This window comes from Lathamus discolor, chromosome 19 (genome assembly GCF_037157495.1).
Source record: "Lathamus discolor isolate bLatDis1 chromosome 19, bLatDis1.hap1, whole genome shotgun sequence".
NCBI classification, from domain to species: Eukaryota; Metazoa; Chordata; class Aves; order Psittaciformes; family Psittacidae; genus Lathamus; species Lathamus discolor.
In genome coordinates, this window is record NC_088902.1 from 6,326,929 (window position 1) to 6,354,850 (window position 27,922).

At 43.7% G+C, this 27,922-nt stretch overlaps 1 protein-coding gene across 2 annotated transcripts; it reads left to right on the forward strand.

Annotated features, from left to right (window-relative positions):
• The first annotated feature begins 904 nt into the window (after positions 1-904).
• MAPK14 (mitogen-activated protein kinase 14) lies at positions 905-27,904 on the forward strand. 2 transcript variants are annotated; one of them, XM_065698412.1, is made up of 12 exons: positions 905-1,243; positions 7,930-8,059; positions 10,799-10,857; positions 12,760-12,871; positions 13,385-13,414; positions 13,832-13,879; positions 14,298-14,412; positions 15,418-15,489; positions 24,028-24,107; positions 24,599-24,677; positions 24,987-25,160; positions 25,575-27,904. In XM_065698412.1, the coding sequence occupies exons 1-12, from the start codon at positions 1,128-1,130 to the stop codon at positions 25,640-25,642; spliced, it is 1,083 nt and encodes a 360-aa protein (XP_065554484.1). In that variant the 5' UTR covers positions 905-1,127; the 3' UTR covers positions 25,643-27,904. The 2 variants fall into 2 exon arrangements, with proteins under 2 accessions (XP_065554484.1, XP_065554483.1); XM_065698411.1 differs by lacking the exon at positions 24,028-24,107 and adding an exon at positions 21,812-21,891 and having other exon boundaries at positions 910-1,243.
• Positions 27,905-27,922: the final 18 nt, after the last annotated feature.

Here is a 27,922-nt window from a genome sequence, read left to right on the forward strand (position 1 = left end):
CAAGGCCTACCACAGTATTAAGTCTATTCTCCAAACACACAGAAAGATCAGGGCAACCTGGGCAGGAATAGCTTCACTCTCCCCATTTCTGCTGGCTTGCAGCCACTGGAATGGAACAAAGTGTCCTCAGGAAGAGCTTGTAAGACTTTATAAGCACTAGAGCTGCAATTAGCCTGATTTACACGGGGTGGGCTGCTGCTCTGCAGGGACCCCGGCAGTCACCCTGCGCCTCAGAAGGGTTTACCTATTTTCCTTCGGTTTTCCTAATTAAAGCACACCCTGCAGGGTCACTGCGCAGCAGAGCCAGGCAGGGCTTGTGAAAGGGCGAGAGAGGGGCTCCAGCTCCCCAATTAGAACTCAGCCACACCGAAAACGTTCACGCAAGCCACACCCCGTGAACCGCCTCACACCGGCTCTCCCCAAGCCCCGCCCCCTCCGCCTGGGCCACGCTCCCGCATAGACCACGCCTTCCGGCCCGTTCTCGCGACAGGCCACCGCGCTGGTTCCATATTGGGTCATCTCTGCGCTGGGCGCCTCAGTTCTCGCGAGAGTTGCCGTGACAGGCAGTTGCACGCCGCTGTCGCGCCGGGTGTGTGGTTCGGGGGCGGGCGGTCGGTGTCCCCGGCCCCGCCCGGGCTGCGCTGCTCGGGGCGGCGCGGCGGTAGCTGCGGGGGGGCTCCGTGCAGCCTCCCGCCGCAGAGCCTTGCCTCAGCGCACCTCACGGGGTTATCCCGCCCCTCGCTGGTCTGGGGGAGGGACGGAGGGAGCCGGTAGAGCGGGGCGGGGGAAGGCGGTGTCAGGCGCTCCGCTGTCACCGCGCCCGCCCCTGAGGTGAGGGGAAGGCGGGAGTGGGGAGCGCAGCCGGGCGAGGCGAGGGGGCGCGCGCGAGCGGGCGTGAGGGGCCGGCGGCGGGGCGGGCGGTGCTGCTGCGGGGCCGCCCCTGCCCGCGGGAGAAGCGAGGTGGGGAGAGGAGAAGAGGAAAGAAGGAAGAAGTTGCTGCTGCTGCTGCTGCTGCTGGAGGAGGTGGCGGCGGCGGCAGCGGTGGGGTGGTGGCGGTGGTGGTGCTGCAGCCGCGGGCAGAGCCTCCCCCTCCCGCCGGGCCGGGCGGGGCGGGCTTCGGAGCAGAGATGTCTCAGGAGCGGCCCAAGTTCTACCGGCAGGAGCTGAACAAGACGGTGTGGGAGGTGCCCGAGCGCTACCAGAACCTTTCCCCCGTCGGTTCCGGGGCCTACGGTTCCGTGTGGTGAGTGCCGGGAGGGGGGCTGCGGGTGGTGGATGTGTGTGTGTGTATGCGGCGGCGGCGGCTCGCTCGGCCTCCGCGGGTTCCTATTAGTCCGCAAGGCTTTTACCCGCAAGAAGCGCTTCTCGTCCCGATCTGGGAGCAGTGCTGCCGGGAAGCCGCAGTCTGGTTTTTGGAATGCGGCGGGGATTGCACCACATGGCAGGTGGCACTAAAACATTTTTGCAGGGGAAGATACTCATGTCCCAACCCTTCCCCCCCACAGTGATCTCATATAGGCATATTTTACCGAGCCTTCTTGCAGTTCGTAGGTGGGGGGTGGAGGGGGATGGAGACTGGCAAGCCCCTCTGCAGAGCTGAGGGCCTGTCAGCTCTTGTCCCTGTTCCTTTCTGGACCTGAAGAATAGATTATGTTTCAGGCAATTGTATTTCTAATCTGTTGATGGGCAGGGAAAGTAGAGGGAAGGCTAAGAGAGCTGGTTTTGCATCCCTGCCTTGTTTACCAGTATCGACATTTTCTTGCAATGTAGATTAACAGAGGAAAACTCGGTTTATTGCTATAGAATGACAGAATTACTGCAGTGTGCACTGCCTGGGAGAGTAAAGTCCTTGTATGAGACCTGCAGAGATACAGAGAGCTTGAAGATAATAATTTCGTTTTTAATGTTTAAGGGGCAGAGCATCTGACTGGTTACACATGCGAAATACAGCACTGACTTAATATGTAGTTTCTCTGCTGAAGTATGTTGGATCATTAAACATAAATTAAGTGGACTGCATGCATCGTTTAATCTTTAAGACAGGGTTGTATTTGAATCAGTTTGATGTCTGGACTTCAGCAGTCACGTAGTACAAACGTGTTCACAGTATAAATAGGAAATGTTTTCCACATGAACATTCTGGGTTTTATTCTTTGGCTCTATCTATGTGTGCTCTCGGTTTTCAAATCTGTGTGCATCATGATTGCTGCTAGATTTGAGCAGGCATGCGTATTTCTTGGCATAACATGCAAATTTGTATTATGAATATCATGTTCCATGCTTAGGAGGGGATGCACACTGTACTCTGCTAGTAAAGAAAAGGAGTTGTTTTGCATGTGCTGCAGTTTTAAAGAAACCAGGTTCTCAGCTGTTCTTCCTAGCAATTTTATAGCAGTAGGTTAAGTTCAGCTTAAGTAACATGCATTTCTTGAAAGCTGCTGTGCCTCAAGTATGCAAATGCTTGTATTTCATGATAGACAAAGGCTGGTCAAGTTTAGTTGCAAGACTATCCACTGTAGTTCTGAGGTTTTTTTACATAGAGGGGTTTAGTTTGGTGAAAATAACGTTTGGGCCTCTCTGCCACAGCTGATAAATACCCTGTTAGTGCTGCAGAATGACACCACTCCCCAAATGTAATGGGAACTATATTTGCTCCCTGTCTTGTCCATTGTATTTTTAAGGGTGCCCCTATACCTTCTAGCTCATTCCTCTTCTGTTCCCTCCCCTCCTTTTCCAAATCTCCATTGTGCCTCCGATACTTACAAAGTTTGTTTTCACAACCAATAACTGGAGGCTTTGCATCATGAATTTCCTGTTTTGCTATGTCAAAATTTTCAAAGATTGTGCAACTGTGTTCAGAGCAGATGAAACAGTTTGGTGTTGGAAGCGATTCCAGTCATGTGGCACGAGTCTCTTTACACTTTGTGTTAATGGTTTTCTGTATGTTCTATGAGTATGTTTCAGAAAAGATACAGTCCAGAAAGACTGGTGATGTGGAAAGGGTGTCAGAATTAAATAAACCCCCTTGCATATATATGTGTATCTTTTATTAAGCTGCAAATGATGTTGTATTTAGGATATTCTTGCAGCGACTTGTCCTGCTCTCTGTCCCTTTTGAGATTTTTCTCCACAGTAATAAGTTACCTGGTTTCATTTGAGACTTTGAGTTTGTCCCTCTGTGTTTGAATAGTAGATTATAGGGCTTTAACCACCCTTAAACTGAATGTTTAAATATACTTCCATGTATGCCTACTGTATTGTTATATTAGAACATAATAAAATATTCTGGGTTTCATTTAGTTGTCAAGATGAGGCATTTACAAATGAATTTGTAGAAGGGGGGGAGTTAATAAAAAATAAATAATTAAACTAGCAGATAATCATTTAGACTATGGAGCTGTATCCTGTAGGCTGCTTCAAGTGTCTAATGTGAGTGTGACTTGGAACACCCCAACACAAGAACCTGACTTTATTTTGCAGTCAGTGGCTGGATAGAAGCACTTTCTGAAGGAAAATGGGCACTGGAGGCACATGCTTAGAGCACATATCCCAGTGTTTTCTGAAGTATTAATGTGTAGTATCAGAAGAATGACATTCAAATGGCCAGCTTGGAGGTTTTTCAGTGTCTGTTTTTAAAAAAACCTGGAAGTATGTGGAGATGCAAGTAGGGATTCAGTTCCAAACCTTCAAGAAATACTGATATGTGTCCTCAGATTGATCATTACTAAGTCACGTAGCATTCGCTGTGACATCTGTTGTGTGAAATGCTATTTCATTTATTCTTGCAACGGTTTTGTATATTTATATAGTCTCTTGCATGAAGAAGATTTTTGTAACCAGGTCTACACTAAAAGACATGTGGGTTCCTGACATATCAGTCTTGTAATACTCCACGTGAGGAGAGGGGTGTAGAGAATGCTTGTTTGTAGACTGTCAAGTTTTGTGGCCCTTCCAAAACCTGTGACTTCCTCCCATTTTGACCCACAGTTGTACCAACACTGACTGGATTTCCTGGAGATTACAAAGATACTGAGATAATTTCCCTGTTTTTAAACTAACAGAGAAACATGGGTTTAAGAAATTTTAAAACATTAGGCTCCAGAGGAATCACAGAATCAACCAGGCTGGGAAAGCCCTTTAAGCTCATCCAGTCCAGCTGTTCTGCAGCACTGCCAAGGCCACCACTAACCCATGGCACTGAAGGCCTTGGCTACACGGTGTGTGAACACTTGCAGGGCTAGTGACTCCAGCACTGCCCTGGGCAGCCTGTTCCAATGCCTGAGCACACTCTGGGGAAGGAATTGTTCCTAATCTCCAGTCTAAACCTCCCTGGCACAGCTTTAGGCTGTTTCCTCTTGTCCTGTCACTTTTTACTTTGAGAGGAGACCAACCCCTACCTCACTATAACCTCCTGTCAGGCACTTGTAGAGACCAGTAGGGTTCCCCCTGAGCCTTCTCCAGACTAAACTACCCCAGTTCCCTCAGGTGTTCCTCAAAATGAAAATTAAATGAAGTAACCACCCTAAATTCACCTTTGTTGCTCCTCCATGGACTTTTAGTTTCTTTTTACTAATGTACTTTTACTTTAAGCTTACTAATTCCTTATCAAAAGTGTTCAGGTGCCTCCAGAGTATGTATGCACTCAGGTACAGGTGCTGGCTGCTCCAGTAAGGTGTGGTAAATACGTGAAGAGTGATACGAAGAGGATGTAAAAGTGAGTAGGATGAAGCAGCCTTACAGGTCGGATTAGCAGAACACGGGAGGGGGGAATTGCACAGGTGCGGAGCTCTGGAAGTGAAGGCAGGAAATGACATCAGTGTGAGCACATCTGTCCTACAGAGGTTTTTATTGCAACTTTCTGAGAAGCAGCAGCCAACAAAGTAGAGGAGAATGAGACTTACAACTTTTTCTAGTGTTTTGTGAGGGCAAGTGACTGACGTGCCCATGTAGACCGAACTCTGCAGCAACGGGTGTTCATGATAAGCTGCCAAGTGGGGTTTTTCTGCCTATAGCTAGAGGCGCATAAATAAATTCCAAAGGTACCACCAGAAAGATTCAGTTCCCTTGGGTATTGGCATAGATGCTGATGGTAAGTGCCATGCTATTTGGTAAAAGTGCACAAAAATTAACATTCTGATTATAAAATGTTTAAATAAATTGCTTTCTTTAATTTTGTGTGTACTTTAATTCCCCAGACAACTTCAAATGTTACAGAAGTAGCATTTAGAAGTTAGATGTTGGACCAGTGGATATATTCTCTAAAATAGCTGTTTTCTTCTACCTCTTCTGTTCTGGATTCAGTTCAAATTAGCTTAGAATGGTACTTTTAGCTCGCTTGGGGTGAGGTGGATGCAGCTCGTGTACCATAGCACAATACCATGCAAGAAGTTAAAAAAAACATGATAAATGCCGAATTTCTGCTGATCTTGTTTTTAAAAGGATTTAAAACTGGCTCATGTGCTTTTTTCCTATCTGGGCTTTTTTTAGCTGAAACACCATCAGCGTAATGCAGCTGTTTTAAGTCTGATGAAAGTCAGCTTAATGTTCTTTAAACCCTTCTCCAGCCTGACAGCTCTTCTGTAGCTCTGTGTTCTACACATGAAAACCATGAGGCAGTTATCTGTATCGGCAGAAAATTATTCAGCATGCCTTTATCTGCAGGGAAATAGTCTTTAGGCCTCAAATATGACTGAACTTAGAGTTCTGACTTCAAGAGTAGCTCTAGGTTGTGAATATGCAGTAATAGAAAATTTTCTTTCCTGGGCTTGTGCATTATGTTGATTAAATGGTTTCTCAGTACTGCTGATTGCATTTCTCATTGGAGGTTGTACATCTACAGGGGGATGATGACTTGATATGGCCCCAAAAACATCATTAAAAAGATGAAATTCAATTTCCTTTGGACTCTGAAATAGCTGATGTTGGTGGCTCTCAATTCTGCTTTAAAGACAGTCTGGTGGAAAATGAGAGAAGGATCTGACTGTATAGCCGTGAAGGTGGTTAATATGGAGGGGATCCCCTTTTCAAGACGAAGAGATACTGGTGTGTGCTGCCTTTGTACTCAAAACATTTGAAAGCTGCCAAAGATACCTGGTTAATTCCCAACAGTGTGTTAAATTATGATGACTAACCTTATTTTTGCTCTAAATCCTAGAAACCGCCTTGATTATCATTAAAATACTGTAAAAGCCTGAATTAGGGATGTTTGTATATTGCAAAACGGTTTACTTCAAAAAAACCTGAATACCAATATTCTAATGAGGTGTGAAAACTTGATGGCTTGAAAGCAGTGTTAAAAAGTGAATCCTTAATATCTGCTTTTGTCTGTCCAAGCCAAATGAGAGGATCTGGTGAGTGGAAATGGTCAGTAATGGGCATGATCCGGGGTAGTCAGTAATGAGCAGATCCTTGGTGATCCTGTGATCTACTGTGTAGCTGTATGGCCATTGCTCTTCCCACTCAGTGTGTGCATGTGCCCCTTTGCAGAGAGAGAGAGAGGCGGAGATGCTCTTCCTCCTAACTGCCCACTGGGTTTTCCCATTCTCTTGCAAGATCTGTGGGGGGAGATTGCTGTTGGTAGAAACAAACTTCTTATTTTGTTTTCTATTTCTGATAAACCTCATGTAGCAAGTTCATGTAGCAAGGAAACTGAGCAGTGCTGAGATAAGGAGTGTCTTTGCAAGTTAATTCTAGTTAGTTGCTTTAAAAATAGATGACAACTACATGGGGGGCGGGGGAGGAGGAATATATATTTGTGAGTTTGTTCTGGGACTACTCTTGTGATTGGGTTTGAAATTTCTGTTAGCTGACCTGCTATGCGTATTTATCTTAGAGGGATTTTCCAATCTAGTTGATTCTGTGGTTCTGTGCTTATCAAGAACTAGTGCATGCTCACTTTGAAATGGAGTTGGGAGTTTGCCCTGAATCAAACTGCAGCAGGAAAATAAACAAGTATTGTCCTCTGACTTTCTCCAGTCCATGCTTTGTTTGTTACCTTGTATTGTATGACCTGGAATTCACATCCTCTCTTTCTCTTTCTCCTTCCTTTTTGGTAAACCAGAGCTGGTTTAGGTAAGAACATCAAAGAAGAGACGAAAGAGTAATTTGGTTCAGAGCTAAATAGTTTTACAGTTCTTTAGTTCCTCAAATATGAGCCCTATGCATAGGAAGATTTTATGCAATGTATCAGAAATTTAACATAATTCTTAATGTGAGAGATTTTTGTTTCAAATGTATTAGGCTTCTGCTTCTTAATATTATAAAGTTGTATAAGGACTTCAAAAGGTGGTTTTACAGTACAAATTAGCAAGTACATATACATGTAAAATTACCACATCGGATGGAGTTAGTCTTTATGGATTCTAAGAAGAAATATTATTTATATATGCAAAGTTTCTGCTAAAGGGACAAGCTTTGGTCATGTACAGCTAAATATGATTTGTTTGTATACACGTTTTTGGTAGCAGGACTTGAATTTTAGATGTGATTTACTAAAGAAACGTGATTTCAGCTTCAAACGTGATGATTAACCATCACAGTTAAGTTTATTAGACACAGACCTTGGATTTTTATATGGACTTTAAACCATAAAAGTATTTTGAGCACAGCATTTTGTGAAGAAGTGTTGTCTACGAAAATGTATTTAGGAGTACAGTTAATATTTACAATATTTCCCTTACTGTGTGAACAAGACTCATCTTCTACACATTTGCTGTAGAAACCACCAGTTGTGTCAATATATGAGGGTTTGGGGTGGGGGGCATAGATTGTGGACCAGGATCTCTAGAAGTTAGTTTCATTGCAGGGATGAAGAAATGCTGTTGACTGTGGCTTAGTGTCCCTTGTAGCTGCTGTCTGGATTTGCCAAATGTGGATTTGAAGGTGTTTATTAAAAAATCATTTTGCTAATTTGATTTCTCTTTGTCGTAGCTCTGCCTTTGACACAAAAACGGGGTTGCGTGTAGCTGTAAAGAAGCTGTCCCGACCATTTCAGTCTATCATCCATGCCAAGAGGACCTACCGAGAGCTGCGGCTGCTTAAGCACATGAAACATGAAAATGTAAGTTGAAGGAGTGAAAGTGAAGTATGAAAAGGTGGCCTGAAGTTGGACTGTCCAGAGAGCATCCATTGGGATTGGATGTTTGGATTTTGGTCTAGTGTGAGGCGTCCCTACCCATTAAAAGAGGGGGTCAGAACTTAATGATCTTTAAGGTCCTTTCCAACACATAGCGTTCTATGTTTCTGTGCTTTTCTTCTAATGCTAAATACAAGGCTTTTAGTGGTCCAGGGGGTTATAGCTGCGAAAAAGCATGTAGATGAAAAGAAAAAACCCAAACCCAATAAATACATAACCAATCTTGCATAAAAAAAAACCCTTAGTATTTCCTAGAATGATCTGGAAATTGCTGCTTAGCAGGCACATGCTGTCTTCAGGTTTTGGGACACAAGTGATATTTGGTTTGGCTTGCCTGTGTCAGGAGGATGTGGAGTAAATGATCACTATTTCTATAGGTAAAAGGAGGGGTGAGAATTGGATGGCTTTTCATACGAGCCATCCACTTAAATCATCAACAGAAAAACCAAATAGGATGTGACTAGTGTTATATTAAACTGTGTTTTGGTATAACCCCAATTTGGTGTAGAAAACTGTTGGTTGACCAGTGCTGTACATTTGAGGTATTAACGTACCGTCACATTTAGTTTGCATGCTGTTTGGAGCAAATAGTCTCATAACCTGCCCTCTATCAGGATTCAAAAGGAAAGGAAGGTTCTTGATTTCTTTTGGCTGAGCAAACTCCAGCTTAGCAGAAGGGAAATACTGTTTTGGAAGCAAGCTGAGCAAGCCCAGGACCTTTATCTAGCGCAGAAAACCAAACGAGCCTGATTTCATTGGCAGGTGTTCTCCTTGAGTGGTCTGTTCAGATCTTCTCTTGTGGCGGTGGCTGTATGTTGTGGCTTCTGAGCACTGCAGTCAGCAGCTCATTACCCCTAAATCTTGTTGGCATTTTTAGTGTGACTGACATAACTGGAAGTTTTAATGTGTATTCCTACTATTGTCAACAGTTCTTCCTCAGCACCTCTGTGTGATACCCATGTCTCAACAGCAGAGGTAGCATTTGATCCTGCTTAATATCCACCCCCTGGAATTCTTCTGGACCTTTCCTCATAGCTGATGAAAGCTTTTAATATCTGTGTCTATACAAAAAAAACCCCCACCAACCAACCAGCATATGAATCCATTTTGTCTAAGATAATAAGATTAAGCAATGAAAATGAGATTGTGACTGGTGCTAAAGCAGTTCCGTGTCTGATATACGTTAATATTTTTGGATTAGTATTCTTAAGAGCCTGTGTAGCTTTAGGAGTGAGTGATAAAAGGAAGTTGTTTGTATATGGAAATATTTATTATCAGTTCATCATACTGTCATCTGTCTCTGGGAAGTGTATCTAGCTTGTGGTTTAAAAGTCCTGCAGATGCAGAGATGTTCAGAGCTGGTTCAGGCAGAATCATCAGTGCTAGTGTCTTGACTAGTCTCACTTTGGAAGTAAACCGCTTGGTTTACATGGTACAGACCCCAGGGGCAAATCTAGAAGGTTCAGTGGGTTTTTAGGGGTAGATGAAGAGAAACTGTCTCTTCAGCTCATATTTTCATAGAATAGTATTTACTATTAGGATGAGGAAAATAAGGTTTAAAAGCACATTTCAGTGAAAAATAGAACAAACTTTATCAACCAAATGGACCTTTTTTTTTTTTTTTCTCATGCTAGACCTAGAAGACAATTATGGGATAATAAGGTTGAGTTCTTTCCCACCGAGTAACACAAGCATATCCTTTTCCTCTCTGATACAGCAGGTTAAGTATATATTGAAAGGTATAGCTGCTCTTTTGGCAGAAAATACGAGTGACACTGTCAAAGCTGTCAGCTCTGTGTGAAAATTGTGTGCTCATTGCATGGCTGTTTTCCTGACTTTTCCATTGTAGTTGTCATTATTCATTGCTTGTGTTATGGATTCTTGAATTTTTCTACCCATTACTTTAGGACAAGTGAAACAAATCATAGAATCCCAAGCTTGTTTGGGTTAGAAAGGAGCTTAAGATCCTACCCCCTGCCACGGGCAGGGACACCTTCCACTAGAGGAGGTTGCTCCAAGCCCCTGTGTCCAACCTGGCCTTGAGCACTGGCAGGGATGGGGCAGCCACATCTTCTCTGGGCACCTTGTGCCAGTGCTTCAGCACCCTCACAGGGAAGAACTTATGCCTAATATCTAACCTGAACATCCCCTGTTTTGAACCCATCACCCTTTGTCCTATCACTACAGTCCCTGATGGACGCTCTCGTAATACTCTTCTAGTTCTGATTTTAGCATGGAGTCAACAGTGTAACTAAGAACTAAGCAGGAAGTAGGCAGTTCTGTCTGGTGGTTTATTTTTGTTGTTATTTTCCCATCCATTTATTTCCTGAACAAAACTTTAGATGCTTTTTGAAGTAAGTTAATCTCAGCCACTGTTTACACTTGCCTTTAGTTACAGGTCCCATTTGATGCTTTAAGTGGGTGTCTAGTATGAAAAGACAGCTGTGTATTTTTAACCTGAACTATTCTTTTATGCAAGAATTGAACATTTGCTTCTGATCTTGTATAAATACTAATGTGTCTATATCTGAATAATTCATGTAGTTGGAGGTGAAACAGCTACTGGAATGAGTGGCTTCTGTTCTGCAAAGGATCTTGGTAACTGTATCATATTATACTATGAATGTATTTCCCAGCTTTTTCACTGTACTGTTTTCTTTCTAGGTGATTGGCTTGTTGGATGTGTTCACCCCTGCCAAGTCTCTAGAAGAATTCAATGATGTGTAGGTAACTTCTCTGAAAACTGCAACAAAACATTTTTTGTGTCTTCCTTGCATTTCCCAGATAGAATCATAGAATAGTTAGTGTTGGAAAGGACCTTAAGATCATCCGGTTCCAACCCCCCTGCCATGGGCAGGGCCACCTCACACTAAACCATGTCACCCAAGGCTTTGTCCAATCTGTCCTTGAACACCACCAGGGATGGAGCATTCACAACTTCCTTGGGCAGCCCATTCCAGTGCCTCACCACCGTCACAGTACAGAACTTCTTCCTTATATCCAATCTAAACTTCCCCTGTTTAAGTTTTAACCCATTACCCCTTGTCCTGTCACTACAGTCCCTAATGAAGAGTCCCTCCCCAGCATCCGTATAGCCCCCCTTCAGATACTGGAAAGCTGCTCTGAGGTCTCCATGCAGCCTTCTCTTCTCCAGGCTGAACAGCCCCAATGTTCTCAGCCTGTCTTCATACAGGAGGTGCTCCAGTCCCCTGATCATCCTCATGGCCTCCTCTGGACTGGCTCCAACAGTTCCATGTCCTTTTTATGTTGAGGACACCAGAACTGCACACTGGTGAGCTCTCATGAGAGCAGAGTAGAGGGGCAGGATCACCTCCTTTGACCTTCTGGTTGTGCTCCTTTTGATGCAGCCCAGGATGAGGTTGGCTTTCTGGGCTGTGAGCACACACTGAAGCCAGCTCATGTTAAGTTTCTTATCAGCCAACACCCCTAAGCCCTCCTCTGCAGGGCTGCTCTGAATCTCTTCTCTGCCCAACCTGTAGCTGTGCCTGGGATTGCTCTGACCCAGGTGTAGGACCCTGCACTTGGTGTGGTTAAACTTCATAAGGTTGGCATCAGCCCACCTTACAGGCATGTTAAGGTCCCTCTGGATCCCATCCCTTCCCTCCAGTGTATCAACCAAACCACACAGCTTGGTGTCATTGGCAAACTTGCTGAGGGTGCACTCAATCCCACTGTCCATGTCAGTAACAAAGATGTTGAACAAGACCAATCCCAACACCGATCCCTGAGGGACACCACTCGTTACTGGTCTCCAGCCGGATGTTGAGCCATTGACCACAAGTCTTTGTGTGTGGCCATCCAGCCAGTTCTTTATCCACCGAGTGGCCCATCCATCAAATCGATGTCTCTCCAATTTAGAGACATGGATGTCATGCGGGAGAGTGTTGAACGCTTTGCGCAAGTCCAGGTAGATGATGTTGGCTGCTCTACCGCTGTCCATCAGTTCCGTAGCTCCATTGTAGAAGGCCACCAAATTGGTCATGCAGGATTTCCCCTTAGTGAAGCCATGCTGGCTGTCACCAAGCACCTTATTGTTTCTCATGTGCCTTAGCATGCCTTCCAGGGCAATCTGCTCCAAGATTTTGCCAGCCACAGAGGTGTGACTGACTGGTCTGTAGTTCCCTCGATCATCCGGTTTCCCCTTCTTGAAAATAGGGGTTATATTGCCCTTTTTCCAGTCATTGGGAACTTCACCTGACTGCCATGATTTTTCAAATATGATGGCCAGTGGCTTAGCAACTTCATTCGCCAGCTCCTTCAGGACCCGCAAATTTATTTCATCAGGTCCCAGATGATTACACAAGTATTTGCCACCTTAATTCATCTGCCACCATTCTTGAGCAGTTCTGAATTCCAACACAAAAGATCCTGGAACATCCTAAACTACTGGACCCAACAGACTTGCTCACTTGTGTTTTATTGACCAGTGCTGTAGGAATCAGCCTGCTGATAGGTAGAGTTCATGACTGTATTTAGTGTCATGACCCATGTTTCATTCAGCAACACGCTTTGGAACAGTCAGCCCTGCTGCTGGCACCTCATAGGAAGTTCTTACCTAATTCAGGAGAAGGGATTGCTTCATAGCCTGTTTCTTTTATTCCTAGGTACTTGGTGACACACCTGATGGGAGCAGATCTGAACAACATTGTGAAATGCCAAAAACTCACTGATGACCATGTGCAGTTCCTCATATACCAGATTCTTCGGGGACTGAAGGTACTTGTCGCTGTCCTTCCTGAATGTCGGCAGCTCATCAGTGGGAGGTGGATGTTCACGATGAGTGTCATTTTTTCAGAGATACATATCAATACATAGTGGGAGTTCTGTAACTTTCCTAACATATCATGGGGTAACCTTTTATTACTCTTTCACTCATACCTCTTTGGAGCTCTGATAGTAAAGTTAGTTATCATTTAAGAAGATATTTTTACACATACCTATAGGCAGAGTCTGAAGGATGATGAACTGAGTTGCCCTCTCACCTGCTCTGACTGTGAATCTTCCATTTCTTCAGTTTTGTTTAGTTGTGGCGTTCTCCCTAGGGTGGCATTGCCCTGGGTGATCCTGAGGGAGGTGAGACACTGCCTGTAGACACACGCTGGGTTCTTCCTGCAGACAAGCTGCAGTGTTTGAGTTGGGAGGGATGGGGTAGGACAATAATTGTCTAGTGAAGAAACATGAAGGAGGCTGCTTGGACTGTTACATAAAACTTGTCATCTTGCTTTACAGTACATCCATTCAGCTGACATAATACACAGGGTGAGTATTTATCCTAACATTGCTTCCTGTACTTAAAATTGTAGCACAGAATCTTACAATGCAGCACCTATAGAAAAAAAATTTTCCAAGAATTATTTGGGTTAACCAGTCAAAAGGTTAAATGTGGGACGTGGTTGTCAAGATCCTTAGTTTCTGTTCCTGCAGATGTTTGGCTTGTATCTTTGTGAAATAGCTTCTCTATTTAAATACACATCTGCAGCACTAGTGTTGCAGTAAGCTTTTATGTTTTCACTTAGATGTGGCACAGGCTTTGGGATAAAGTAATTTCCCGAGTATGGAGAGTTGATATTTATGACCAGTTAGAACCTATTTTCTCTCTGCATTTGCATTTTAATCTGCTTTAGACTTGTGAAACAACATATATACTGCTGTTAATGCTGATGTTTCATTTTTTAGGATTTAAAACCTAGTAACCTGGCTGTAAATGAAGACTGTGAGCTAAAGGTAGTGTGATCACAAGCTCTGGTTGGGTTGACTGGGACTTGAGTGAATGCAATGTGGATGTTGTTTGGAACTAAAGGGACAAAATAATTCCTGCAGAAATATTTTTGTGGCCCAAAGTACTAATGTCTTTTCCAGCTGTAAGGATGTTTTCCTATATCTGTTTCTGTGTTTTCAATGAGAGTTAACAATTTAGTTTGAGTTTAGTTGGTTTAGAGGCATGGTATCCATACAAAATTCAGCGTGTTGAGTCTTACGCTGTTCTGGTGTCTTTTGACAGCTTGCGAAATGTGCTTCATCATCTGCTTTTGCAGCTGCACCACCTGTCCTCCACGCAATCCAATAACTGCCTAGCTAATTGCTCTACCTAGTTTGAGTTGTTCCACTGCAGTAGTTGGTGGATGTCTCTTCCATTCTGTAGATCCTGGATTTTGGCTTGGCCCGACACACGGATGATGAGATGACTGGGTACGTGGCTACCCGGTGGTACAGGGCCCCAGAGATCATGCTCAACTGGATGCATTACAACCAGACAGGTAACACAGTTAACTAACACAAGGCTTTTCTGTTCCTGAATTGTGGAATAAAAGAGGTTATTCTTTACGTGTGCTGCTTTACATTTGATCACCTAAGTTGGGAGTCATGGGAATTACGTTTCAGTGAGGGTAATTAAAAGAAGGAAGGCAAGGAATGAGTATTGGAACCACAGTCTACTGAACTTTAGTAAGTTCAGAATCACTGTGATAGCATTCATAAAACTTCTTTAAACTCAAACCTTCAAAATCACAATCAGCAAAATACTGTCTTAGCATGGTGGTTTTTGAAGTGAATGAAATGTATCTGGATGAGGAGAAGGTGTGTTTCTAGGAAGCTACTGGGAATACGCTGAAAAGTATCTTGAGTTAAGGTGTGAAGAAATGCTATAAAGTATAAATCTCCCTTCCTTTCCTCTCTTCTCGGCAGCTCCTTCACAATTATATCTTCCTCACAGTTTCCAGTATCTTCTCAGCAGCACACTATGCTTCTGTACGATGCTTCTAGATCAGGCACTGAGAGGAAAAGCAAAGCAAAGGCTGAGAATATTTCTTGTGCAGGAGAGCAAATAATGTGCTTTTCATACTCCACTGTTTTTTCTTCTTTTCTCTTTTTCCCCTTGCATGTATGTGGACTTGTCTCGCATCTGTAGCGTAATAGCTGGTGGTGGTTTGGGTAGAATTTCCATCGGGCCATATGCGAATCATTCCTCAGGGTTGTCCTGAATGGGTTCCTTCCTCTCTGGTTATGTAGTTTCCTGCCCAGCTCTTTGGTGTTCAATACATGTTACACTCTGGAAGCAAAATCTGCCTGATCTTAACTTCTGTTATCTGGACACATCAGAGATGATGCAGTTACTGAGCAGAGTCAGTTACCTTGCACTGTATCTCAAGTCCTTTCAGTGTCATAAGCTCATTTAAGGATAAAACTGTACTTTTTGGACAGGGTGATTCTATTGAGACTGTTCTCTTCTTCATTACATTGTTCTGTATTTTTATTTTGTTCAGTTGATATCTGGTCAGTGGGATGCATTATGGCTGAACTGTTGACTGGAAGAACATTGTTCCCTGGAACAGACCGTATCCTTTAAAAGTAATATATTTGTTGGAATCTTCACTTCAGTGAGCTTCACAGTAAAAGTTCTGGGTTTGCTTGTGGGGTGGTTTTATCCTGTCTTTAAATTAATGGCTTCTTTTACTCACAGTCTGATGAGGTGAGTTTATGATTTTGCTGCACACAAAACAAATCACTGTGCAAGAAGGCAATTCTATTCCTCTTTATTGTCTGTTAGCATACCAGAACTACCCGCATGTTTGTTTCTGGGAGGTACCTTTCTTTAAGTTCATTTAAATTAGTTGCTCTTTGACTTTGTAGAAAATAACTGCATAGAGTAGGCTGGCTGCTAAGAATCCTGTCACACTTCAGGTTTCTAGCAAATGTGAAGCACACCTTCTGGCCTTTCTCTGTCTCGTGGTGGAATGCTGTGAAAGCAGCCCCTTTGCAGATGCTTTAGTGCCAAATATCTCATGCCATATTGCTCTGAAACATTTAGGTTCCACTTCCATTCTTGAGTGTTACCAGATTGTGAGCCTTCTTTCACTGTACCTTTATATGAACATGAAAGATCAGCCTCCATTGACAGCATTTCAGAAGCGTTTTGTTGCTGCACTGAAGTGGGCTGGGTAGGACACTTGAGCAGATTCGAGAGAGCACTTTAGGAGAGTTGGTCAGATTTTTCCCCAGGAAATAAGAGCTAAGACCTGAATCAAGCTGTTACCTTCCAGCTTCTGTTCCTTCAGCCACACATTGGGGTAACTTAACTGCCAGCAAGGTTTTTCTTTGCCAAGAAATTGGACTTTGTTTTCCAGAGAAAATAACATTGCCCACCTTTTAGCAATGCTTATTCTTTCAACCACATTGTTTATTTTAAGTTATTAATTAGTATTTATATCTGTTAATTGAAATATGTTAGCATTTGGTGGACAAAAAGCCCAACAAACTAGTATTGGAAGTGCTGGCCTCCTGTTTACTAGGTTACTTGTGGAAAGCATCTCAATTCCAAAACTCTTTCGTGAGGAGAGAGGTTTTCCTTCCAGTTTTGACAGGTTTCACCTCCCTTTTCATTGTGCTTTATCTTGATCTGATTTTCTCCTCTTCTGCTGTCTCCATCTCATAATCTCTCTCCAGATTATAACAAATAATACCCACAATGCAAACTGAAGCTTACTGTTAGGGTCTACATTTTTTGCTTTGGCATATTAAGATACTTTACTAATTTATATCTCCCAGGAGTTACTTGTGATTCTTTACCTGAAATGCTCAATTTCTTTTACAGATGGTAATAAAGCTTTTGAATTAAATGCTTCTTCTGCTCTGAGTTGGTTAGATTTTAAGAAAAAATAAGGCTTGATCCTTTCCCATCATAGATAAAATTTTGTGGTACTATAGTTCTCACAGTCTTTGTGTGTAAATTCCAGACTTCAGGTAACATATGTGCCATTTATTGTGAGGTTAGGACCATAAGGGGAGCAGGATTGGTGGTCATGAGTTTTGTTTGTGCGTGTAACTCTTAGCCAAGGATCTAGAAAGGTCCCAGGCTGTCAGTTTACACTCCAGTTTTCTTCATATCTAAAGACAGCAAGTAGAAGTAACATTACAAATGGTTGTAGCTTCTTCTTCCCTCAGAAGGCTTTTTGAAGTCTTTATACATGCATGATTTGAGGAGAGAGTTTTAGCAATTTTCCCAGTGTATGTCCTATTGGGTGCTTCTGGGCTCTTGATAGTTTCTTTGTACCCACAGATTTGCTGAGGCCTGTGCTACTCCTGCAATGTCACTGTGCAATTGCTGCCTAACTGACTTTGCAATTAATGTGCTTAATTCAAGGTCTGTTTTACCATTGATTATACATAAAGATGCTCTTAGGGCTGGAGCAGTTCTGCTTTGGAGCTGCGCTGAAAGAGCTGGGCTTGTTAAGCCTGGCGAAGAGAAGGCTTCTTAAGGGGAGACCTTAGAGCAGCTCCAGTGTCTACAAGAAATGTGGAGAGGGGCTTTGGACAAGGGCCTGTAGGGACAGGCCAAGGGGAATGGTTTTAACCTGCCCGAGGGGAGACTGAGATGAGCTCTTAGGCAGAAGCTGTTCCCTGTGAGGGTGCTGAGGCGCTGGCACAGGGTGCCCAGAGAAGCTGTGGCTGCCCCATCCCTGTCAGTGCTCAAGGCCAGGTTGGACACAGGGGCTTGGAGCAAGCTGCTCCAGTGGAAGGGGTCCCTGCCCGTGGCAGGGGTTGGAACTGGATGAGCTTTAAGGTCCCATCCAACCCAAACCACTCTGATTCTGTGCCTTTAGTAGCTGACGATACAGTACATCCAAATCCACTGCAGTTCTAGGGAATTCACTTTGCAGTTGGAGGCAGTGGGAGTTTATATTCTGTGTGTTCAGGAAGCTGGAAACTGCTCCTGTTTGACAGCAGAAAATGTGACATTCTTCTTGATTTTTGTTCTTAAGACATTAATTTTCTCACTGTATAACTTCACATTCCAAAATGACATACAGTGACAGAATAGGTGGAGCTTTCTCAGGTTGATAATCATAGAATAGTTAGGGTTAGAAAGGACCTTAAGATCATCCAGTTCCAACCCCCCTACCAGGGGCAGGGACACCACACAAACGATGTCACCCAAGACTCTTGTGTAACCTGTCATAGAATCATAGAATAGTTAGGGTTGGAAAGGAACTCAAGGTCATCTAGTTCCAACCCCCCTGCCATACGCAGGGACACCTCACACTAAACCATCTCACCCAAGGCTTCATCCAACCTGGGCTTGAACACTGCCAGGGATGGAGCACTCACAACCCCCCTGGGCAACCGATTCCAGTGCCTCACCACCCTAACAGGAAAGAATTTTCTCCTTATATCCAATCTAAACTTCCCCTGTTTAAGTTTTAACCCGTTACCCCTTGTCCTGTCACTACAGTCCCTGACGAAGAGTCCCTCCCCAGCATCCCTATAGGCCCCCTTCAGGTACTGGTAGGCTGCTCTGAGGTCTCCACACAGCTTCCTTTCTCCAGGCTGAACAGCCCCAACTTTCTCAGCCTTTCTTCATACAGTATGTGCTCCAGGCCTCTTATCATCCTTGTAGCCCTCCTCTGGACTTGCTCCAACAGCTCCATGTGCTTCTTATGTTGAGGACACCAGAACTGTACAGAATACTCCAAGTGAGGTTTCACGAGAGCAGAGTAGAGGGGCAGGATCACCTCCTTTGACCTTCTGGTTGTGCTCCTTTTGATGCAGCCCAGGATGAGGTTGGCTTTCTGGGCTGTGAGCACACACTGAAGCCGGCTCATGTTAAGTTTCTCATCAGCCAACACACCCGAGTCACTCTCCTGTTCAGATGATTCTCTTGGTTGAAATATTTGGCCCTTTCACCAAGGATTTAGCAGAAATGGTGTAATGTTAGTTACAAGCCATCTTTATGTGGCCTGGAGATGCATATATTGTACAGGCAGGCTGTAAAGTCAATCTGGTAAGTAATGAAGTTGTATTCTGAGATGGTGCTCTTCTGTGGTGGTTGTGCCACTGATAACACTGAATTTAGTTTTGAAGTGAAGGACCTAATCTATAGAGATTCTGACTATGGCTGTCATTGACTTAAAGAAACAATTGTAGATACACTTAGTAAAAATCCTGTGATTAATGTGGCTCAGCTCTGCAGGACTTCAGACTGAATGTAAACTATTTGGATTGTTCCTGTTGTGATCTAGGGGTGGAAATACTTAGGTGAAAGCTGGATTTCTAATATGGGTCAGACCTCTGCCAGGAGGTGGAGAAGGCCAACAAGATTGTGGGAAAGACAAGTCAGAGACAAAAAAAGTGGAGGTAATGAAAATCATACTCCTTCAGGCTTTTCATATGAGGCCTGGCTAGAGGCTTGCTTTGAGGTATTATCATATTGGTCTTGTGTCAGGATCAGTATTTGTTAAGCATGTATATTCTGAATGTTTTTACAACTGTTGTAATGTCAATTCATAGAATTAAGTAGGAAAGTTGACTTGCATAAAATAATAAAATACAGCTCGTATCATAAATGTTTTGTACTAGTTTAGCCAGTTTTCTCTATGTTTTAAATTGATGGTATTTCCTTTAAACTCTGAAAAGCATTTTTATGACTTATTTTTTTCAGTAGTTTGAAACTTCCCTGATAACTAACCAATCTGACATTACATGTTCTTCTGATACATCTTGCTCCTGCTTGTGGTGGCAGCTAAAACAGAACTTAGCTTTGCCTGAGTAAGCTCTGAAAGGTCTGCAGTGCCTGCTGGTGATGGCAGGTTCTTCTCTGAAATTTGGAATCACTGAGCCTCACTGGGGGTGTCTTGCTGATGGCACTTGGAGTTTGCATGCTGGGCTTTTCTTCTCCATGCACATGTTTGTTTCTGGCTTGTATTTTCTTTTGCTTTGTATTTACTCAGTCTTTTTCCTGTCTTTTAATTGTTTATGGCTCATTTCTCTGATGATCTTAAAGGTCTTTTCCAGCCTAGTTGGATCTGTGACTCTGGGATGTGGTAAGGCATGTAGTTAATGAATGCTGCAGTTCAGCAGGTTATAGAAGGAGCCTAAGAAGAGAAGCAGGGGTTGGCTTTTGCTGTGCCTGCAGCACATGAGACTTGCTTCATTAGTTTCACTGTTTCACAGTGTACAAGCAGGATGGAACCTCCATACAAGAGAATCCATGTTCTGTGTTTTCTCTTGCTTATCTGGGAAGCCACTGAAGCATATTGCACAAGGATTTTCCAGTAGCACTTTTCCTGGGAAAAAAGGTGACAGCAATATTGTTGGCACACCTGGTGCACATGGTTTTAAAAGCATTTAAATAGAGGTATGACATGTGATTTCTGAGGCACAGCAGCAGCAGCCTGGAATTTGCACAAGGGTTTCTTGCACAAGAATGATTGAAAGAATCTGTGATTCTGTGTTAAGGGCTGTTTGAAATGGCCCTGAAGAACAGCTGGGTTAGATGCTATCCTAACTGGGGTTGGGATAGCACCCTCTGCTAACTCACCAGTGGATATACTGATTTCATTTTAAGCATTGACAATTAAGAGTTGGCAATTCAGCAGCTAAGCTAAATCCAACTAGATGCATTGGATGTACTCTTAGGTTTCGAGTGTCTAAGTAGGTGGGAGCTGACCAGGCAACTTGAGAAGTGAGAAGTTAGTTCAGCTGTTCTGACAAAGTACTATTTCCAGGGCTTTTAGTTCATGTCATGTGTAAAGCTTCAGATGAGCTTTAGACCAAAGTTTACATTAAAAGATAAAGGTTTTAGCAAAGTCTTTGTGATTCCTTTCGTATAGAGTTTGCCAGTATTGCAGGAACTGAGGCTTGCTTAAGAAACAGAAGACAGGTTTTGAAGTTCTTGCAGTACACGACATACTCTAACAAGGAATTGTAACTGTGTGTTAAAACATGAGGAAGGGATTGATCTTGGAAGAAACACTGTCTGGTGAGTAGGCCAGTGAGTTGTCTAGTGAATAGACTACTTCTGTGGAAAGGAAAATATGTGACTGGTTTGATATGGTTTTAAGAGCAAATGTAAACATTACAGACATAGTCTGAAATCACTAGTAGGTTTAGAAGGGCAGCATGGAGAATAATTCAGAGAGGAAGGGAGATTATTCTTCTAATGGTTTATCAAAGACACCTTTTGTCTCCTTACTGTGAGGTTTAGAAATAAACCAGTGTCTTTAGTGGATTTTTCCCTTAAGTGTACATTTTGGCACTTAGGTCTTGTCAGAGAGGGCAGCTTGGATGGGTATGTGGGTAACACATTCTTTGCCTCTGCAGTGTGATGTCCTGAGAGCTTTCTGTGGAGAGACTTTAAATGTGTGCCCCATCTTCAGGCGGAGCAACGCTGCAGGTCACGAGCAGGCTCCAGTTGTTTTCGTACTTTCTAAGTTTTAGAAGTGGCTGAATTACCTTGGAAGGTGTTCACAGAAGGCCTTGACTCTTGTTAATATCAGTTCTTACCCTTGTGAGTCACCTGCTTCGCTTCATCTGTCACTAACACAACCTAATCCTGTTGACTGTACTGTGGTGCGGGGCCTTATCGGGCACAGTGGGCATGTGAACTGGTCCTTTGCCAGTGGAGCAGCAACTCTGGCTCCTGCTCTGTGGTAGTGAAGGATGCAGTGGCTGATCCAGTGCATGCGGTGAGCTTGTAGACAAGTTGTTCCATCTGTCTGGGTACAGACTGAGCTGTGTTATAAGGGGATATTCGATGAATGCAGTTTGCTTAAAACAGCTTCTCAGTTGAGGCCTTGGCAGGAGCTGACTTTCAACAGGCTGATAACGTTGCGCTTTTCATTTTGATTTGTCCCAGCGTTTTCCTTTATGGTCCATCATTAGATATTGATCAGTTGAAGCTCATTTTGAGACTCGTTGGAACCCCAGGGCCTGAGCTTTTGAAGAAAATCTCCTCAGAGTCTGTGAGTTTACACTTTGATTGTAATATCTGCCCTTTCGGAAGTCCCCAGTTTGTGCATTGCCCTCCTGTAATCTTACCTGTAGTATGTGTTGGGGTTTATTTTCTATTTTTTCTTAATTCCTTTGTCATTCTTTGCTCTTCAATGGCTTTGAGTTCTTCTGCTGTGTGTATCTGATCTTATTCCTCTTACCTCTGTATGTGGTATGATTTCCTGCTTCTGCAGTCTCATTTTACTGCTTCGTGATGTTCTTTTTCAGTTTGTGGGTTTATACTTTGTGATATATTGTATGCTCAGGTGCTGCTGGGGAAGTATTTTTCACAGCTGAGAGCTTGAGGGTCATCTCAACTATTTTTTCTCCAGATTGCCTACCCAGGGCTCTTAACAGGGGCAAATGTGTTATCCTCTGAACACACAGTTCCTTCTGTAGTATGATTAAGTCTGAAATGCTGCTGCCACAGCCTTTGGTTTTGTAGCCTAGAAGCCAAAATGCCTTCTAGGTGCTTTTATGCGGTAGCTAGTTCCATGGCACACAGTCTGCTGAGAATATATCTTATTGTGCTGTGTATTTAAAGAGTATTGCTGTGTGGGGCCCTTCTGGCAGGGTAATAGTGAAAAGCTTTCTGCAGTCCCCTTTTTAAATGGGGACCTCTGTTTTCAGCCATTTTGGTATTGTTGCAGTCTGAAACTTGTGCAGAGACGCTATTAAATGGCATTTAATTTTACCTGTTTCTGAAGGTGAAGTGCATACAAGTTAGAGCAAGAGCTGCTCTAACTAATCCGTAATCCGTGCCGTAACAGCAGGGATTAACAAGTGTGCACAGTGAGCAATGAGCTTGTGTAGAGGTAACTACCAGTGTACTGGAGTGAGTCAGTCTGCTGTTCCTGATATATAACAGAGGATCAGCATGGTGGAGGTGATGATGAGCTTATTTTGTACAGCACCTTATGTTCTTTTTCACCTAACAATGACAGTAAATGCAAAATGTGAGGTTAGCCTTGAATTGCAGTTGATAAAGGCAGATATGTGCAAGTTGGAATCTGTTGGTAACTTGCTGAGTATCAGATCAATAGAATGAGCCTTGGGATGTTCTGCCCTTGGAGGGGTTGGAGCTGGTCGCCCTGTGAACTGACCTAAGGGTAGTCTGGTATGTGAAGTGCTGGGGATTAAAGAGATAAGCTTAAATGTTCACTAGGTCAAGCACAAGATTAACTTGCATACGTAAGGTTGAAGTTGGTCTTTTTATTTAACGTTGCACAATAAAAAGAATAATTGCTATTAGCCAGGTCCAAATCAAGAGGCTGCTTAAAAAGAAATGCAGTAATGTCTAGTCTAGGCCATGCTTTAACTAGAAAGGTTGGACCTCCTTGAGGTCCTTCCAACCTGGGCTTCTCTGATTCTGTGGTACTGTTACTACTATTTTTCCCCATTGTATGGGGACAACAAAACTATTGAGGGCTTTAGTGTGCCACTAACCAGTTGTGTTTTCCTGTTGCATTACTTACTCTTCCTCTCTGTTCACTGCCATCAGCTAACTCTGTCTTATGCAATGCTAATGGTTTGCTAATTTTGCATTTATTGCCTTCTGTCACCTCACCCACATCTTAAAGTGCATTCAAAGCTGTTTAGAAGGAGGTGTCGGTTGTGAGCTGATGCCACTTTGCACCACAAGGAGCTTAAGTACTTTCTGAACAGCAAGAAAAAAAGCTGGTAACCAATGCAGGGGGTACAATTGTTGCTTCTGTTTTAATTCTTGTTCATTTCCCTGAGGCTGGATGTAAATGCAGCAGCCCAGGGAAATCTCTGACAAGTAGCTTCAGCCAAAGGAAACATTTACTGTGGTGGCTTAAAACTCCTGGGAAATGTCAAGGCAACCATGTTGTAAATTAAAGCCATTGGGCAGAAATACTTTCTGTTCTGACACTGTTACCAACTGATCAGTAATTACTCATTGGTTTAAGTGTTCCCTGGTGCAATTACTAAACTTTTCATGAGTCTATGAAGAAATCAGTGGGCCCTGCTGATTGCTGATGGCTTTTGCCTTGTGGTTTGCAGAAGAGATGCTTTGTATGTAGCTGTTTGGTGTTTAAAATGTTTTTTGCACTGTTTTTAACAAAGCCCTTGACTAGGCACTTAAGATATTAACCAGCTTCAGCAAATCATGCGTCTGACTGGGACACCCCCTGCATATCTCATTAACAGGATGCCCAGCCACGAGGTGAGATCTGAGCAGACGATGGGGGTTTGCAGGGCAGGGCTGCTTCTGGAAGTGATGTGCTCGCATGTGGCATGGGGTGGGCAGTTCCCTACCTGCTCTTCAGCAAGACTTTTTTACTAAATGAAGACTCTACATACTCAGACACACACTTCAGAGACTGGGAGAGCCTCGGATGCGAGTGGGTTTTGTGTTTTGTGCCATATTGTGCAGCTTCCCAGCTGACACTGTGCTGCACACAGCCTCACTGGGACCCTGAGCAGCACCTCTTTGCTTTTGAGTCTTGCATGAACCCTGGATCTTGTCAGCTCTTCCTCTGCTGTCTTGAGTGGCCTTTAGTTGTGAAGTTGCTGATGGGCTAGTAAGTACCAGACTAACTAAAGAGAAGGCAAAGCAAGGAGACTGACCGTAATCAGTGTTTCAGGATGATTGAGATGTACTTTGTCTTGGGGGCTGGATTGTATTACGCTTCAACAGAGCATTTATTTCCACAGGCAAGAAACTACATTCAGTCTTTGTCTTACATGCCAAAAATGAACTTTGAAAACGTGTTTATTGGCGCCAATCCACTAGGTAAGGAGCTTCTTGGATGCTGTGCTCTTTTGGAGGCTGCAGCTATAGAGGGTCTTGGGACACACTGACTTCCCTAAGTGCAGTTTTGACTTCAGAAGTAGTTCAGAACAGGACTATGCCCCATTTCCAGAGTTTACAAAGCACGTGTGGGCTGCAGGTATAGGAGGAAGAGATTGTGGATGGTGGGTGGGGCCTCAGAAACTACAGATTCCTCAAAAAATAATTCCTCTGACAACCTTATGCTTCAGGGAGCAGTGTTGTACAGTTCACTATGTAAATCCTTTCTTTCCTGTTGTGGTGCTTTCCCAGCTGTGGACTTGCTAGAGAAGATGCTGGTTCTGGATACGGACAAACGAATTACCGCAGCAGAAGCACTGGCTCATGCCTACTTTGCTCAGTATCACGACCCGGATGACGAACCAGTGGCAGACCCCTATGACCAGTCCTTTGAAAGCAGAGAACTTGAGATTGAGGAATGGAAAAGTGAGTTGTGTGGCAGGAGGGGAGTCAGATTCCCTGGTGAGCTGTGGGAGTTGAGGCACAAAAGAAACAGCTAAAACCACAGGTGTCCTGTTCTGAGCGAAGCTGTTACATGCCGTGCATGTAAGGAGCATGGTCCCTTGTAGCTAATTACTACTGTAAGCATACAAGCATGTAGGTGACATAGTTGTTCATGTCTTCCATATATTCAAACTTACTGACACCTCCTTGATGCTCTGGAAGTATCTTTTATTGTGCATGGTAGTGCCTGAGAATGGAGGAACCATTCTCTTTCTTAATTAAACCATGTTCTTTGTTTAAAATAGTGCTGGACCCTCTAAGATTGTTGCAGGTTTTCTTGCACGAGGGATGTCTTTAGTACTGCCTGTTAAGTTCCTGTCACACTTTTCCCACCAGGCCTGACTTATGATGAAGTCGTCAGCTTTGTGCCACCACCACTTGACCAAGAGGAGATGGAGTCCTGAGAAACTGCTCTCTTCTGCTCGTCCCACTTCACTGTGAGGGGAAGGCCTTTTCATAGGGACTCTCCAACTATCATTCAAGTGCCTCGTCACAATATTCTCCTTGGTGGAGGGGTTTTGTGTGTGTTGAACTGGGGGGGTGGGAGGGGGAGGGAAGAAGCTGAGTCTATGTAAACATGCTGCATGCTCTCTTGTATTCTGTGTCCAGCCTGGAGCAAGCCTCTGAAGAACCTGTTGTGCCTGTGCGTTAGTCCTGCCAGAGTAACAGTGTGCAGTTTGCACTGCTGGGGCGAGGTGGGGAAGGTGATAAGTTTGGTTACAATCATTGCCATTTATCAATTCTTCTACAACTGACTAACCTCAAAAGAGTGGAAGTTGGTTTATAGGCTTAGAGAGTCCTCTGTTTCCTTCAGGACTGCAAGTGGCATTGAGGGATGTCCTTGCTCAACACCAGATGGCTGATTTATGTCCAGGTCTTCCTGGTGCAGTAGAATGTACAGGCCTTCTCATGTCCAGTTCCTGGATCATGAGAAGGTTTTGTTTGAAACTGTAAATATGTTTGTGCCTTAAATGAATGGGGAGGGAGGGGAAAGGAAGTCTAGAGTTGAAATCTGACCTGCTGGATTTTGGGGGGGAAGGCTCCCAGAGAGTCAGGCATGAACTCTGTGTTATCAGGAAATAACTTCCCGAGGCAGCAGCCTCTACCCCTGGATTGAGTGTTCTGTATCTTTCCCTCTTGCCCTCTTCTCATTCTAAGGCTTCCCAGCATTAATCCCCAGGAGACAGAGGCTGGAGAAGATTCTTGCTAGCTGCACATTGGTGTATTTTGTTCCTTACAAGGTCGGGTGGTTTTGCATGTCGTAGCTGTCTGTGCATGTAGAGCTGCTTGATTTTTTTCGTTACTTCTCGGGGATGGCACTGGGGCAGTTAAATCATCGGTGAACACAGAGTACCTCAGCCAGTGCCATGAAATCACAGCATCCTTCCTCATGTGTTGCAGCTCATTGTGAAATACCTGCCATGCTGGAGGCTCTGAGGAAGAAAGGAGAAAACATACGGCATAGACACATGCACCTTTTAGTTTGTTCTGACCTTCTGGTTTCAGAGGAAGATAGGTTGGGATGAAGGGTTTCTTGCGAGATCAAATGTAAAATGTTCGAAGAACCAGCTATGGCATCTTGTGCCACAGCTTAAGTTATTTCCTGACAAGATGTTTTTAGAAGTATTGGAATCCAAAGCAAAGAAATAAGCATGCATAAATCTTCAATCTCCCTTTTGCTGTCTATATCTATAAATATAAATATTTATATATAAAACCCTAACATTTACTAGAGGTTGTTCTTTTTTTTACCCTCTTGGATAAGAGCTGGTTGGCTGTTTTTGAGCAGGTTGATCTCTGCCTGAGGAAACACGATAAAGGGAGTTTGTTTGAATGCAAATGTAGTTCAGATACTCTGAATTTTATAGGACTCTGCATGAGTGAAACACCCAGAGGTAGAGACCCACAGGAGGGAGGTTTCCCAGCATGAGCATGTGCTGGAACTGCACCTGGGGAGCTCGGGAGCCCAGTTTTAGGACTTAAAAGAGATGGTTTTAGACATTTATGTGTGGACAGTGTAGTTGTGTATGTGAGGGGAAAGGCTTTTGCAGTGTTTTGTACCCTTGTTACCTATGGGCTGGAATCATCAGTAGTGTTTTTACCCCGTGTTTGGAGAGGCTGCACAAAGGGTGGGACAATTGATTCTTCATAGGCTACTTTCCAGTGATCTCTTCAGGTCAAACACTTAATAAAGGTGTGAGGTGAGGTGAAGAGAGCAGTTACGTCATGCTCTGGAATAAAACTCTCCTCAGGCCAACAAAATCAAGACATAAACCCCTCCCTTTTCCGCTGGACCAGCAGTCCACGTATCCAAATGAAAATGTAGATAAGCTCTAAACCTACAGCAAGATTATTTTTAATCTGCCATTTTATGTGTAGATGCTACAGTGTGATTTTGTGCAGACATTGCTGAACGACTTTAAAACCCAATCTAGATGTGTGTGTGTGTGTGTCTGTGTGTGTGAGTGGGAATGTTCCATCCGGAGCTCGTCCTTGGAGGCAGGCCATGTGGGATGCACTCCTTGCCTGCAGTGCAGCCTGAACAGGATGCGCTTGCAAGAAGAGATCTGCTCTTTGGGTTCTATCCATGAACTTTGCTGTAATTGGTTATGCCAGAGAAGATGTCGTGATACCACTGGTTTAAAAAATAAAACCTATTTTTCAGATTTACTGCACCCATGGTA

What these genes read in the sequence shown, in the direction of transcription:
- MAPK14 (XM_065698412.1), top strand. Translation starts at nt 1,128, where the DNA reads ATGTCTCAGGAGCGGCCCAAGTTCTACCGGCAGGAGCTGAACAAGACG. An exon ending in GGGGCCTACGGTTCCGTGTG is followed by an intron (nt 1,244 to 7,929) that starts GTGAGTGCCGGG and finishes TCTTTGTCGTAG; the next exon opens with CTCTGCCTTTGACACAAAAA. An exon ending in CTAGAAGAATTCAATGATGT is followed by an intron (nt 10,858 to 12,759) that starts GTAGGTAACTTC and finishes TTTTATTCCTAG; the next exon opens with GTACTTGGTGACACACCTGA.